This window comes from Raphanus sativus, chromosome 6 (assembly GCF_000801105.2).
Source record: "Raphanus sativus cultivar WK10039 chromosome 6, ASM80110v3, whole genome shotgun sequence".
Lineage (NCBI taxonomy): Eukaryota > Viridiplantae > Streptophyta > Magnoliopsida > Brassicales > Brassicaceae > Raphanus > Raphanus sativus.
The window spans coordinates 2,256,580-2,272,419 of NC_079516.1; the positions used below are offsets into that span (position 1 = coordinate 2,256,580).

The 15,840-nt window shown below is 40.0% G+C and overlaps 2 protein-coding genes and 1 non-coding gene across 3 annotated transcripts; 1 reads left to right on the top strand and 2 right to left on the bottom strand.

The window, feature by feature from the left end:
- Nucleotides 1–3,405: 3,405 nt before the first annotated feature.
- On the bottom strand, nt 3,406–8,737 carry LOC130496853 (uncharacterized). Its single transcript, XM_056989430.1, has 4 exons — nt 8,618–8,737; nt 8,480–8,528; nt 7,752–8,223; nt 3,406–3,410 (listed from the first exon to the last, which is right to left on the bottom strand). The coding sequence occupies exons 2-4, from the start codon at nt 8,513–8,515 to the stop codon at nt 3,406–3,408; spliced, it is 513 nt and encodes a 170-aa protein (XP_056845410.1). The 5' UTR covers nt 8,516–8,528; nt 8,618–8,737.
- Nucleotides 8,738–9,875: 1,138 nt separating this feature from the next.
- Nucleotides 9,876–12,544, top strand: LOC108807119 (nuclear transcription factor Y subunit A-2). The gene is made up of 5 exons (XM_018579373.2): nt 9,876–10,076; nt 10,463–10,681; nt 10,925–11,019; nt 11,361–11,570; nt 11,799–12,544. Exons 2-5 carry the CDS (start codon nt 10,513–10,515, stop codon nt 12,153–12,155), a joined length of 831 nt encoding a protein of 276 aa, XP_018434875.1. The 5' UTR covers nt 9,876–10,076; nt 10,463–10,512; the 3' UTR covers nt 12,156–12,544.
- An 897-nt stretch (nt 12,545–13,441) lies between these two features.
- Nucleotides 13,442–13,601, bottom strand: LOC130497158 (U1 spliceosomal RNA). Its single transcript, XR_008936169.1, has one exon. It is a non-coding gene; the product is annotated as a U1 spliceosomal RNA (small nuclear RNA).
- Nucleotides 13,602–15,840: the final 2,239 nt, after the last annotated feature.

The following is a 15,840-nucleotide window of genomic DNA, read 5'->3' on the forward strand; positions in this document are numbered from 1 at the left end:
GATTCAAAATTGTTTTGGAGCCATATTTCTTTCGTTTTTGACTTACGGTTGCTTTCGTTTTGAGGTTCTGGGTGGTTGGAGAAGACCCTGTGTGCAAACAAGTCATCTCACCTAGTTGAAGGTACGAATTTGAATTTTTTTTCAAAATCTGTTCGCGTAGAAGACTTACAAGTAAGTCATCTGTATGTAGAAGACTTACTGATGAGTCTTCTGGTCAAACGGACGACTTAAACTAAGTCGTCCAGCTTTGTTTGGTGAAAAAAACAGTCCAGACGACTTATATATAAGTCGTCTACGAGAAACAGGCTAGTTTTGCATTTGACCGAATCGTGTCAGATCTTTGACTATTTCTGGACGACTTATAATTCAGTCGTCTCTCGGAAAGTTAAAATTTCAATATTTTATTAAACTAGACGACTTACGTGTAAGTCGTCTTAGGTTAGTTTTGTAGTTAAAAATAAAACTTCATAATTTAATTTTTACCAGACGACATAATATAAAGTCGTCCCGTCAGAAGACTTAATTTAAAGTCGTCCGGGGAAAGCAAAGTCGTCCAGAATTTTTTCCAATTAAGTCGTCCAACCTTGCTTATCCCGGACGACCTTAATTTAGTCGTCTAGCTGGACGACTTTTTAGTTTAAGTCGTCTGGAGAAAGTTAATTTTCAAGTTTTATTTTTTCAATTACAAAACTAACCTGGGACGACTTACGTGTAAGTCGTCTAGTTTGAATAAAATATTGAAATTTTTACTTTCCAGAGACGACTGATTTAAGTCGTCCAGAAATAGTCAAAGATCTGACACGATTCGGTCAAATGCAAAACTAGCCCGTTTTTCGTAGACGCGCTTATATATAAGTCGTCTGAATTTTTTTTTTAACAAACAAAGCCGGACGACTTAGAATTAAGTCGTCCCTTTTTATTTTTCAATTGCAAAGTGACCTCTTTAGACGACTTACCTTTAAGTCTTCTGGACGACTTAAATCTAAGTCGTCTGCGATAATGTTTGTTGAACTTCTTCATTTTCTCTATGTTTACTAATGTGTTTATTTTGAATATTTGCAGATGATTTTTAAGTTACATGCAGTGTATGGAGAATGGTTGTTGAGAGATTTCCGTTGGGATTTTGTGGTTGATGATCTCAAAGGAGCAAGATTGTTTTTATTGAATGAAGATTCAACACATGCTGAACTTGTTGCAATGGCTCAAGAAGATTATAACCTGGACATGAGATCAGTGACTGTGGAGATTAGCTACTCATTACCAGCAGAAATGATGATGACTCCAAGCAGTCCTCCCATTCATGTTACAAGTGATAGACAAGTTCGAAACTTGCTCGAGATACTCAAAACGCATAGAGTATGTCTTTGTGTATCAAGCCGCAGCAAGGTGGAAACGGTTTCAGAGAAAGAGAAGAAGCTGGTGATAATGATGAAGCTGGTGAATGGGAAGAAGATGTTGGTGATAATGATGAAGCTGGTGAATGGGAGAAGATGTTGGTGATAATGATGAGGCTGATGAATGTTTTGAAGATGTTGGTGATAATGAGTCTGTTGAAGATGAAATCAAGATGGGGGGGGGAAAATGGGGAGGAGGAAAATGGGGAGGGAGGATGCTGATAACACATATTTGGTGAAACGGATCAGAATGGTGGGGATTACAGTCTTTATGGAAAGGTTCTAGATGAGGACGAGGAAGATGATAATATTTGTTTTGAAGAATTGAAAAGACATTGCTAAGACACAATGCTATGAAGGAGGAAATCGGATTGTACCAGCATCTATGTCAACCAGAGTTTTGTTAGCAAGGATGCACTGCTTTCAGAGCTGCGGTTGACAGCAGTGAGGGGTAGGTTTTCTTTCAGAATATACAAATCAACAAAAACTCTCCTTGTGGCAATATGTCGGGTTAGCGGTTGTGGATGGAAGATCAGAGCGCGTGTTGAAACATGGGTCAAACACGTTTTGGGTAACCAAGTATATGTGGGAAAAACATTTATGCTCAATTGGAGACCGAATCGCTCAGCGGAGACACTGTACTCCAAAGTATGTTGGTAGTCTTTTCATTGATCGTGTTGGGATCATTGCTGGGATAACTCCACAGTATCACTGATGCAATGAAGAACATGTTTGGCATGACGCTTGATTACACCACTTCATACAGAGCACTGTTATATGCACAGAAATTGGTGAGAGGATCAGCAGAGAAAGGGTATTCGCGTCTGCCTTCATATCTCGAGCAAAATCTCCATTGCAAATCCTGATTCTATCACGGCTATAGAACTTGATTCTGAGAAAAGATTTAAGTATCTATTTCTCTCTTTTGGAGCTTCTATCAAAGTTTTAAGTATCAGAGAAGGGTCATTGTGGTGGATGGAACTCACCTAAGTGGAAGTATGGAGGTGTTATGTAGTTGCAGCCGCACAAGATGGCAATTTTCAGATATTCCATTGGCTTTTGGGATCGTTGGATGCTGAAGATGAACCTTCTTGGGAATGGTTTTTCACAAAAATTGGCTAGTTGTATATCTCATGACAAGCCTCTGGTGATAGTCTCTGACCGGCACGCGGCCATTAAAAGTGCGTGTGAGAAGGTGTTCCTGGGCAACCCGAGGAATATGTTATTATCACCTTCAAGATAACATTGTCAAAAGTTTAAAGGGAAACATCTCATGTACTTGGTGAAAGGGGCTGCTTATGCGCACACGGTTTCACGATTTTCCGGTACATGGCTGAGATACGGAGTGCAACCCGGAACTTGCAACGTATTTGGAGAAGGCCGACGCCAAGCTATGGTCAAGGGTTTATTGTAGGGGAACAGGTTCAACATAAAAACAAGCAACATCGCTGGAATCTATTAATTCCGCACTGAAGCGAGCAAGAGGATTTCCGATTCCGTTCCTGCTGGAGTTCATAAGGCAGAAGTTAGGAAAATGGTATTGGAAAAGGAGACAAGATGCTTTGAGTCTCCCAACTGTACATAGCCGCCGGGTGTTGAATACTTGCTTGCTGTTCGATCAGAGATAGCGGATACGATGACGGTCGAACAATTGATGGATGGCGTTTCTTGTCAAAGGTGGCAAAATGGACTGTGCGGTTGATTTGGAACATGTAAAGTGTGGTTGTGGTGTCTATGGAGTGGAGAAAATACCTTGCTCTCATGCGCCCTGGAACACATGCTGGTGTGCATATCGACACACTTGTATGTCCACTTTACTCAAAGAATCATCTGTATGCAGGATACTCAGAGAATATATCCTATCGTGTCACAACATATTGAGGAACGAGAATGCTTTCCTCCAAACGTAAGCGCTGGTCGGGGAGACAGAAGAAATCAAGATGGCAATCTTGGTTGGAGCTATCTAGGATGAGGGGACACAAACCCAGGAGAAACACGGGCACGGAGATGCTCAAACTGCAAGGAAAATGGCCATACGAAACCACAATGTACACAACAGTTGACTAGTTGTCCAGACGACCTAAATATAAGTCGTCCAGTCTTGATTACCCGTCCAGACGACTAATTTCTAAGTCGTTCCAGTGTTTCGTCTACCTTCTACGAAGTCGTCCAGTGTTATTAGACTACCTCTCTACTATCCCTTCAAGTGTATTTTTTTAGACGACCTTTTCGAAGTCGTCCAGTGTATTTAAGTCGTCCAGTGTTTAAGTCGTCCAGTGTTTAGACTACCTTCTACTATCCCTTCAAGTGTATTTTTTTTAGAGACCTTTTACGAAGTCGTCCAGTGTATTTTATTTTTAGACTACCTTATTTTAGACGACCTTATTTGTAAGTCGTCCAGTGTATTTTATTTTTAGCTACTTATTTTTTTTAGACGACCTATTTGTAGTCGTACCCAGCTGGAAAACCTTCCAACGACTTATTTGTAAGTCGTCCAGCTGGAAAAACCTTCCAGACGACTTTATTGTAAGTCGTCCAGCTGAAAACCTTCCAGACGACTTATTTGTAAGTCGATCCAGCTGGAAAACCTTCCAGACGACTTTATTTGTAAGTCGTCCAGCTGGAAACCTTCCAGACGACTTATTTGTAAGTTAGAAAATCTATACAAGTTAGAAAATCAATAAATCATACATGCCCACAAACATACAAATAGATGTGTAAACAAATAGTTCAAATATACAAATAGATTTGTGTATACAAATAGTTCAAATATACAAATTGATTTGTGTATCTATACAAGTTAAAAAATCTATACAAGTTAAAAAATCTATTTACAAGTTAAAAATCTATACAAATTGATTTGTGTATCTATCATACATGCCTACAAACATACCACCATCCTCATTATCTTTCAGATGCTGATCAACAAGCTCCGTCCATATAGCCAAAGCCATAGTATCCCTCATAGTCTTCGCATTGGACCTAGCAAAGTCTTTAGGGCTAAGGGGGACCCAAGAGTGACATTCAATGTACTTTGCAGCGTACACGCCACAATCACCATTGTTGGCCGTGGGTACATCTTTGAGGAGTCTCTCATAAGTGTATCGCTCCAACCCATGCATCTGGTCTCCGCACTCCACAATCAGATAAGGGCATCTCGAGAAAGGCTCCTTATCTCATCCCATCTTTCTGGTATGGTAGTTGAAGGTATGCTGTCCCAGACGACTATGTGCCTCTTAGGGATCGATATCCAAATAGCCACCCAATGTTTGTTGTCCAAGTTCAGTGGCGCATAGATATCATCAATGTCCTCCCCCCACTTCTTGTTTGATTGGCAAAATGAAGGCATTGATCCGTCATACAAACTCGCCGCCCCCTAGGTAGCATTTTTCTAAACCATTGTGATCAGACGACGATGTTTTGAAGACCAGATACTGTTCTCTCCAAGACTGGGTAAAGTTGTGATCCAGGAAGCACATTCGCTCGCTCCGGAAACATTGTGGGTTCTCCTTATACCTCTGCCTCAGCACATTCATCCAAGCATCTATATGCTGCATATAAAATAATACAAGTTAGAACCTTCCAGACGACTTACAAATAAGTCGTCTGGAGGTTTTCCAGCTGGACGACTTACAAATAAGTCGTCTGGGTTTTCCAGCTCGAAAACCTTCCAGACGACTTATTTGTAAGTCGTCCAGCTGGAAAACCTTCCAGACGACTTATATATTTACAAATCTATACAAAGACAAGTTACCAGACGACTTATTTGTAAGTCTTCTGGAAGGTTTTCCAGCTGGACGACTTACAAATAAGTCGTCCAGCTGGAAAACCTTCCAGACGACTTATATATTTACAAATCTATACAAAGACAAGTTACCAGACGACTTAAAGATGAGCAGAAGACTTACTACGTCTTCCAGCCATGCTTTGGATGTCCGGAGTTTTTGATACCACCAAGTTGGTGATGTACGTGGTTTGTCCTCTTCCTTAGTGAAATAATCACTGCAAACAAAAAAGCAATCAGTTTTGGTAGACTAAATCAAGCTATTATGGGTAAAGCAATCACTTACGGATCAGTTTTCAACCAATCAGCGAGCTCCTTCATCTTAGGTCTGTTTAGTGTGGGAAATGGATTATACTTTCCCACTCTAAGGAGTTTCCTTCTCTCTGCCGTATAAGGAGATATCTGCGTGGGAGCAGGTTTCTTCGTTCGTTCACTCCTTGCACGCACAGAAGCAGTGGGAGCTGTTTGGTCCAATACAACCAGGCTCGGTTCTGAAGCTGAAGCTGGATCGGTGGAAGCGAAGCTCGGTTGTTGATCGTTGGAAGCGAAGCTCGGTTGGTCAGTGGAAGTGAGAGGAACAATCTCTTTGGAGGTGACACCATCTGCTTTATCCTCCGGCAAGATCTTATATACCGAGATCGCCTCATCTGCTGTATCCTCCGGCAACAATCTCTGCAATAAAAGAGAACAAGTTAACCCTGGACGACTTAAATAAAAGTTGGGAGAGGATTTGGTTCCAGCTGGAGTTCAGACGACTTATTTGTAAGTCTTCTGGAAGGTTTTCCAGCTGGAAAACCTTCCAGACGACTTATTTGTAAGTCGTCCAGCTGGAAAACCTTCCAGACGACTTATATATTTACAAATCTATACAAAGACCAGACGACTTAAAGATTTGATATTAACCTCTTTGGGCAGAGGAGAAGGCTGTTTCTTTTGTGGAGAAGGCTTTTTCGTTTGAGGAGCAGGCTGTTTCGTCTGAGGAGCAGGCTGTTTAGTTTGAGGAGCAGGCTGTTTCGTTTGAGGAGCAGGCTGTTTAGTTTGAGGAGCAGGCTGTTTAGTTTGAGGAGCAGGCTGTTTCGCCTTTTGAGGAGTAGGCTTTGCCTTTTGAGGAGCAGGCTGTCTGGTGGGAGGAGTAGGATGATTGGTTTGAAGTGGAGGCTGATCCTTTTGAGGAGTAGTCTGTTTGTTACTAGCCCCGGTTTCTGGGGCTTGTGGGGTAGGGTGTTTTTTACTAACCCCGGTTTCTGGGGCTTGAGGGGTAGCCTGATTGGTGACACCAACCTTCTTCTCCACAGCTTCCAATCTATCGGAGATCTTCCTAATCTCCCTGATGCACTTCTTAAACCCCTCTTTCATCATGTCACCTAAGTCCTTGAACATGTTTTCTAACTCCTCTCTGGTCACCCAACTAGCCTCTTCTCTAGCCTCTTCTGTAGCCTCTTCTGTAGCCTCTGTAGGAGCCTCTTCTCTAGCCTCTTTAGGAGCCTCTTTAGGAGCCTCTTTACGAGCTTTCTTCCGAGGTCTCTGATTGTCTTCCTCCACCTCCTCCACAACCATCTCTTTGGCTCTTTTCGATGGAGTCACAAACTTGGGTTTTGTACCAGTGACTTCCCAGCAATCCATGGTCCACTTCCACGGTCTCCGATCATACATCACTTTAATGATGTTCTCCGCGGGCACGTCATCAACCTCAGAGTCCCATTTTGGCCACATTTCACTAATGTCCTTCTCAACAAAGTTGATCACGCGGGTCTGCAGTAAATAGAAGAAGAATCGAGTTAGATATTTGAAACAAAATACTAAATAGACGACTTAATTATAAGTCGTCAACTAAGTCGTCCAGCTGGACGACCTTCCAGACGACTTATTATAAGTCGTCTACTAAGTCGTCCAGCTGGACGACCTTCCAGACGACTTATAATAAGTCGTCTACTAAGTCGTCCAGCTGGAAGACCTTCCAGACGACTTATAATAAGTCGTCTACTAAGTCGTCCAGCTGGAAGACCTTCCAGACGACTTATAATAAGTCGTCTACTAAGTCGTCCAGCTGGAAGACCTTCCAGACGACTTATAATAAGTCGTCTACTAAGTCGTCCAGCTGGAAGACCTTCCAGACGACTTATAATAAGTCGTCTACTAAGTCGTCCAGCTGGAAGACCTTCCGGACGACTTAATTAAGTGAAGATGGAAAGGTACCTGACTCAAGATAGCAGCTTTCATGAATCTGCGGCCTCTGCTGCCGTCGTAAGCCAGAATCGGTGGAGACGGACTGTTTGCTCTGGGTAGACCAATACTAGCACCCAATCCCGGAATAGCTTCGTACGCCCAGACCTGAAGAACTTGTATAAAGCCATCCACGGTGTAACAGCCAGTAATATCTTTGTTCCACAAAGAGTCCATCAGCACCTTAAACGCGACTCTCCCCCATGGATAATTCTCAAACCTTTCTAAATCCATCACTAGCCTTGCGAGAGTAGCTCGTGTAGCGCTTGAGAACTTTTTCCCTTCAATGAATCCAGTGAAGATGGAAAGGTACGCGAGTCGCTTGCGATCTTCCCTGGACCAATCCCCGCATCTCTTCAGTGCTGCTATTATCTGATCAGTACTTGGCCCAGCTTCCCGATGAACTCCCATCATCTCCCAGAAAGAAACCATCTGTGGGGTAACTTCACATTCTGGTGTCTCAAGGTCCTCGATGTAGTCGCAGTTTAGACCAGTGATGTTTTCAAACTCTAACAGTGAAAACCTCGCAGGTTCTGGACCAACGAGACACCACATCTCGTACTTCTTCTTAATGTCCAGCTTTAAACCGAGCAAGTGGTGAACCAGCCTTGAAGCCCAACCAAATCCCTGCTCCTTGAACTTGATGAAAACTCCCAATCTCGACTCCTTGAGCTCTTCAAATTCAGCATCAGTGAGAGCTTCCCTAAGAGCAGTATGCAACTTCGTGTTATCCGTATGATACGAAATGCTATTGTGGGGTTCTGGCTCTTCCCCTAATGTGTATAACCTACGGGGGAGTTCTGGAATATCCATCCTTTTTGTCTGCAAAATAATCAAAGACAACAATAGAAGTCAGAACACAAGCTAAATCAATCACGCCTTAATTGTTACTCCAGACGACTTAGTAGACGACTTAAATATAAGTCGTCTAGAAAGTCGTCCAACTGGACGACTTAGTTGACGACTTATATTTAAGTCGTCTGGAAAGTCTTCCAAATGGACGTACTAAGTCGTCCAGGTTGAAGACTTTCCAGACGACTTACTTACAAGTCTTCCAGTAGAAAAATTTCAAGCGGACCTGATTAGTCGCAGAAGGAGTTCGAGTACTCGTCATTGTGGTTATAGATCTGAAAAAATAAACGTGAAACGGTGAGAATGAGTAAATTGAAAGAGACAACGTTTTATGTTCATCTTTTCCACGAGTTTGATGACTTACCGGCGTTAGGGTTTACAGAGAAACGGCGCTACGGTTTACAGAGAAGAAGCGGCGGCGCTAGGGTTTAGAAGAAGCGGCGGCGCTAGGGTTTAGAAGAAACGGCGGTGCTAGCTAGTGTTTAGAGTAAGCGGCGGTGAGAACGTTGGTGAGCACGGTGGCGAGGGCGACGGTTTGTTCGGAAATAGTGGAAGCGGGGGCGCTAGGGTTTAGAGGAATCGGCGGCGCTAGGGTTAGAAGAAGCTGCGGCGACAACGGTGAGAATGAAGTGAGATAGATAGCCGACGTTGAGAACGATGGTTGTTCGGAAATAGTGGGAATTCGAATCGCCTTTGATATCGCCGGTGAGAGAGAACTGTTAGGGTTTCTGTTCGCGGAAAATGAAAAAAAAAAAAAAAAAATCACCTTATATATTGGGTAAATAATCCGGTTAGCTTTAAAAGTACATTGGTAAACTTTAAGGTTTGGTCCGGTTTAGACGACTTATTCTGGCTGATAATGTACATCAGACGACCTAATATTTAGTCGTCTGGGAACAGAAGACTAAATATTAAGTCGTCCAATACCCTAAAATGAACCCCTAAACTAAAATGACTAAATTAACTTACTAACCACGTTATAAAATCAAATTATACTTCAATAGTGTTTACTATACACAGAAACGAACACGCCTAGGTAATTTTAAAAATTTCAAAAACGGTTTTAATGCTTTCCAAAATCTAACCCTAAGAACACATACAATACTACAACATATGTTGATGAAACATAAACTAAAGAATATCATGACTCACTACTTTCACTCATCTGGGCTGAAAACAATTGAAATTTGTTATATATTAATTTATATCTCTTAAGACATATGTTAATTACATAATTCCAATTTTTCACTTATCAAAATATTTTTTACAAAATTTTTAAATTATGTTTAAGAATAACTGTCCAGACGACTTAACTTAAAGTCGTCTGGACGACTTATTTTCAAGTCGTCTGTTTACAGACGACTTGCGAGGGGTAGAAACGTAAAAAAAAATCCGTTTTTTTGTTTGTTCACAAGGAGATAGTTGTAATTTCAATAGCCTTTTAAGTTACTTTTGCCTTTGACCCAAGTTGGGGTACTCTTTTGGGTTTGACTCCAAGTTTTGAGTCACAATTGGTAATTCTCCCTTTGAAGAAAGCACGTCGAGCCAACGCTACAGTTAGAAAAAAACAAAACAAAACAAAAACAGAGTAGCATAAAAGTTGAAGGTGATTGGTTGGTGAAGCTAAAGTTGCCATCTACACTTGTAATTCATACATTGGTTAGTCTCTCTCTTTCTCTCTATATTATAGTGTTGTTGTGAATCTCTGTTTCTTGATTTGGAACCGACATGGCTCCCAACACTTGGGCTTTTCTCTGCCTCTTCCCAGGAATCTGAAGCGCTCTCTCTCTCTCTCTCTCTCTCTCTCTCTCTCACTCCAACCCGTAAGTTTTCATCAGTCTCTTCTCTTTTATATTCTTTTTGCTTTTAGATTCACATAGGTTTCGGTGTGTTTGATTTTGACCAACATTTGAGGTATTTACTTCCTTCTCACTCAACTTCTTTATGGAGTTTGTTTGCTATATGGGACTCTTCACTAGTGTTTGGTTTGTTACAATTCTTACTTACTTTAGACAACAAGTCTGTCTCTTGATGATGAATTCACATATGGGTTTTGTCATTCATGTGGTTTTGCGTAATACCCAATTCCAAAGTTCCTACTAACTTTACAAACTTTCTCAACTGGGTCTGAATTTCGAGAAAGATTTACACATCGAAACTCTACTTTGTTGACTTTTTTTTTTAATCTTCCTTTGTTTATCTTTCATAGGAACAAATCTTTCATCTTATCAACATCAAACAGTAACTTGGATTTTGAAGATGGCTATGCAAACTGGTCCACAGATCTCTTGGTGGAATGCTTTTGGATCTCAGCCGTTGCCTCCGCTGAGTCTTGCCGGAGATTCTGACTCGCTCGGATCTGCCGTGGAGACAGAACATGGTGTGGATAAACAGAGCAACTCTGCAACTCACTTAGCTTTCTCACTTGGTAACTCTTAAAACTTCCTTCGTCTTTTCTCTATGTATGTCTTCAAATGGATGGTCCTAGTGAATTCTCCAAATTGAGTTTGTGGAAACTGGTAGAACATGTTATACTACCTACTTATAGGTGTGTAACTGAAATAAAATTGTCAAAAAGGAATCTATAAAAGGAACTATATTTTGTACGTTTCTAATGTTTCCTTTTATAGATAATTGTGGATCTAAAAGTGAAGTTTTGCTCTACTTTTAGGTGATGTAAAGAGTTCAAGAGTTGTGCCTAAGCCTCATGGAGCTGCTTTCTCAATGCAACCACCTTGCTTGGAACTTGGATTTACTCAACAACAGGTAAACATCTAAAAATATTACTCCCTCTGTTTTTTAAAGATATATATTTTAGAAAAATAAATTGTTTCACAAAGATGTATTTTTTATGTTTCCTATACAAAAATTGCAAATTTCAATAAAATTGATTGGATTTATTGAAAGATTATTGGTTAAAATGCATTGGAATTTGATAATTTCTAAAAATAATGTATAGTTAATGTGTTTTCTTAATATGTGTGAAAACATCAAAACATACATTTTTAAAAAACAGAGGGAGTATATATTATTAGCAATGTCCTTTAATTTGTTTCTGAGTAAGTTGTTCTTGTTTGCTGTTTTCTTTCTTTGGTACATTTATATAGATATATCCTTGTGTGGAACGAGAATACTATGGAGTTGTTTCAGCCTATGGAACTCAGAGCAGAGTGATGCTTCCTCTAAACATGGAAACAGAAGATGGAACCATCTTTGTGAACTCAAAGCAATACCATGCAATCATCAGACGTCGCCAGTCACGTGCAAAGACTGCTGCTGTTCTTGACAGGAACAAACAAAGTAGCAGAGGCCGTAAGGTAAATTATAACCAGGGTCGGATCTGGACACAACATAATAAAACATTGGCTTTAGCCCCTATATAATTTATAGAGGTTATATATATAGGTATAATAAGCCTCCAAATTATAGAATTTTTTTAATGAATCTTTTAAGAAATGTTTATATTCCAAAATCTCAAATCCTGACATGATTATAATATATCACACCCTTTTTTTTTGTTGCCCTGATGTAAATGTATGCTGCAGCCATATATGCATCACTCTCGTCACCTCCATGCACTGCGCCGTCCTAGAGGATCTGGTGGAAGATTCTTGAAAACTAAAAGTGGAACCAGTGCAAAGAAAGCTGATGGAACTAAGCAGCCTCAGACTCAGAGTCAGGCTGTGTCTCAGCAAAGTAACTCTCAGAACTCGGAAGTTCTTCATCCGGAAAGTAGGACCATGAATTTAACGACCGGACTCAATGTGTCTGGATCAGAAGTCACAAGCATGAACTACTTTCTAAGTTCTCCGGTCCATTCTCTTGGTGGCATGCTGACGCCTAGCAAGTGGACTGCATCAGAAGCAGCAGTTTATAATGGCTGCTGTTATTTCAAAACCTGATCTTTTACCATTGTTTCTCAGTCAAACGGAGAGAGAGAGAAAACTCTTTGTCTTGAAAAAGGACAATGAGTTTTTTTCTTATTCTTGCATTTGACTGTGAACAGGCAAATCATCTTTGGCTCATTCTCTATCACGGCTTTCTGAGTTCACCGTCAGGTGAAGGAAACCTTGATGTTATCTTAGTGAAAAACTAGTTACAACTGTGTGAAGAACAATGATGGGACTATAAACCCACTTGTTCCAACTTTTATCGTTTGATGTTCTGATGTTCTCTTTCCTCCTCTATCCTTGCATGTGTGTGTGTGTGTGTTTATGTATGTTTCTGAAACAATTGTAAGAACTTGTAGTTGTGTGGCTTATGTAACATATTTCAGTCCTGCTTTTCTATATTTTTCCTGATCTCAATGTTCGTTTTGTGAAAAACCTCTTTAATTATATATCATTGTTTGTTGTAACCACTTATTCCTCTTCCTTTATCTGCTATAACGAACTCGAGCTCATCATGCTTCTTGATACAAGCTCGTGTGATGATGATTCATTAAGTGGATTGCTCGTCGTAACACTTGAACAAGACGTAAGAGTATTCTCATCTCAAGGTGTTTGAACTTGTAATAGATTTGTGTCTTCTTCTTAATTTTATTAAGTTACTCAAAAGATCTCACGACATTCAACTTTATAACAATTGCAGAGTTGTAAACATTTAGCAATTTAGAGACCACCATACAGATATCTCATCCAGGAGTAAGGAGTATCATTTTCAAAACCAATATCAATATCAGATTCCATTGCATTAGATGCAGATGATGCAACAGACGCAAGTCCAGTCCAGTCCAGACCTACTATCACCTCCCTCAGCAACAAGAGATCTCTCATATGCAGCAACAGTCATATCAATAGGCTGCTCAAGTTCAGCAAGGGGATTGGACTTCTCAGCAACAAGATTCTGGAATGTCATTACATGAGTGCCTCGAGTCTCCAGAAGCCATCGAGGTTTGTAATCCACTTCTTTAGTAATAATGAGCTAGTTTGATTAGTATAACGTGCCGCACTTGTATATAATCAAATCTTGAGAATACTTCCATCATCATAAGACCAGATAACAGTAGAGAATCACATATCATTGATCAGTCAGCCAAGCGATGTGGGACAAATCTCAGATTGAAACATATATTTTCCCCTTATTATTTTGTTTATCCATCAAGTATGAATTACAGGGAGAAGCTAGAACAGCTTTCGCAAGTTTATTTGTTTATACTGAGACAAGTTTTTAAACACTAAGAAAATGGTAGGGGCTGCGCGAACGCAAACCCCCCTGCCACAAATAATGACGTAAGCTCTTCCACTTGGGAAGACTTTAGGCTAAGCACCCTTCCTTAGTGCAATGGAAGTCACTAGCCTAGGCCACTCGTCTTCTTGATCACGAGTTGACCCCGTCCAGGTAAGTGATTTGTAAGTAGCCACGAGTGTCTTATTTATACCGAGACTCCAAAGCTTCCTTTGTTTCTTGTAACCGATGTGGGACTTTGTAAAGTCTCAAACCTTCCGCTGTTCTTGTTTCTTTGAGAAGCACCTTGTGCCGTTTCATTGCTTTCCTTGTTGAACGACGTGTCGGTTAGAATTAATAAAATACGCGAAACGGCAAGTCCTTTGTTTAGTGGTTGGATTCTTTACTGGGCTGCACTCATTTATGGCCCAAGTTCATTTTACTAATATAAAATGCGATGCAGATTCGTATCCGACTTATTTTTCATTTTAGTGGGCTAGTCTTGGTTAGATGAAATCGATGTTGATTCGTCACCCTGTTAAACCGACTGCTTCCCGTAGTTATGTAACCTTTGGGTTACTATGGGCCTCTGTTATGGCCCCAACTTTTAAAACATCGAAGTTCCTAGTCTTTTTTCTTTTTTTTAACACTCATCGAAGTGTGTTCAAAAAAAAAAAAAAGAAGAACACTCATCGAAGTTTCTAGTCACCTCTCAAAAAAGTGAAACTCCTTTATTCTCCAATTTTTTAATTATATTTATATTTCTCTAATTAATTTACAGCATACCTCACTTGTTTTTCTTCATACATAATCATTTTGGAGTGGCACGACCAATCATTGCATGAGTTGATCTTAATCCAGATTTGAGGAAGATAATGCGCAATTAATTGATTATTCAGAGAAAGATAGATAGCCTTGTAATGATTGTAATTATAATGCTTTTCATATATCAACTGGATCGTAAATTATTGTCATTTTCTTACAACCAGCCAATTAAAAGCCAGTCACGACCAGATTCATCCCACTTTTTGAGCTCTCCTTTGTCCACGACACACGACAGTGATAATTTTTGAAAATTGTTTATATGTAGAATAAATATAACAAAATAAAATAAACATTTTTTTGAAGTGTATAGCAATTTTAGAAACTGACCAAATAACAAAACTATGATGAAAATGATAACTAGAAATAGCAGAAAGGGGTCAAATGTTGGGGCTTGAAAGTGGAATGGGAGGCCACATTGCCACAACACAAAAAAAAAAGTCCTTATCTGGTGCACCGTCCCACATGCGATTAGACTGTTCAAAAGCACTGTGGTCGCAAGTGGACCCCCAACGAGGACCAGACTAATCAATATGGTTCTCACGTGAGTATTTAACTTGTATATAACCAAACAAAAAAATACTGGGAAGTGTCCCTTACAGTTGGGAATGACCACCGACTCTCGCGTTCACTCACACCGAAAGTCCTCCAAGATCCTATGTTCCACCACGTGCCATATGGTGCTTGTCACATGGGAATATCGGTCTCTAGTGCAATTGGATGTCTTCTTGTGGTTGGTTATTAGTTCGGGATTATTGAGTTCAATGCAAAGATTTTGTTTGCATCTTCGTCGCCGACACAATAGTGTGTCATCGGACTTATAATCCATTGGGTCCCATGAGAAGACTAACGTCACATACGGGTCATACACAAACACAGTCATCTTCACGGTGAAATGCCCACTGACTGAGTTATCTTATGAGAAAGGCTTCGTTTAGTACACAATTCGTGCGAGTTGTGACGTTACGGTTTTCTTTTTGTTTGATATGAGAGTACACGTTTTAATACCATAGGAGGTTTAATAGTAATGCCCAACCTGCCTAAGTATTTGTTTTTTTTTTTTGAATGAATGTAAAATTTTATTCAATCAAAACAATTTTACATCAAGTGCAAACAATTTTGAAACATCTAGAAAATGAACAAATTCAAAAGAAAAAATATAAAATCTTGCTCCAAGCTCTTCTCAACATGCTGACTTCTTCTACTTATAATCAATCAAAACAAAAATCTCAAGAGTTTGTTATTTTCAGTATTAACCTAAATTTAAATCTCAAGAGTTTGGTTTCGTTTATGGTTTGTATAGGATCGAGGTAGGTACAAACGTGGACCATTTGAATAAATTTCATGAAAAAGGTAACATTGTAACGTTTCTTTTCTACAAAGTTTAGAATCTTTAATCTTATGTTAAACGTGGATGGTTATACGATCGACGGGCTTTATTAAGTTTGCATGCGTCAAGACTCAAAACGACAAAATGCCAATTCTTTTTAAGCTGCCTTTTTATCCATTACGGAAACAATCTTTTTGAATAATCGAACTTTTAACCATGACGTGTTCGCTTATCAAGCAAAGCATAGCCAGTGGCGGAGCCAGCCTACT

Excerpts from the sequence above, each read along its gene's own strand:
- LOC130496853 (XM_056989430.1), bottom strand. The coding sequence starts at position 8,515 with ATGACGAGTACTCGAACTCCTTCTGCGACTAATCAG. Across the intron at positions 8,224-8,479 it reads CTCCTTCTGCGACTAATCAG|ACAAAAAGGATGGATATTCC; the intron begins GTCCGCTTGAAA and ends ATTATTTTGCAG.
- LOC108807119 (XM_018579373.2), top strand. The coding sequence starts at position 10,513 with ATGGCTATGCAAACTGGTCCACAGATCTCTTGGTGGAATGCTTTTGGA. Across the intron at positions 10,682-10,924 it reads TCACTTAGCTTTCTCACTTG|GTGATGTAAAGAGTTCAAGA; the intron begins GTAACTCTTAAA and ends CTCTACTTTTAG. Across the intron at positions 11,571-11,798 it reads AAAGTAGCAGAGGCCGTAAG|CCATATATGCATCACTCTCG; the intron begins GTAAATTATAAC and ends TGTATGCTGCAG.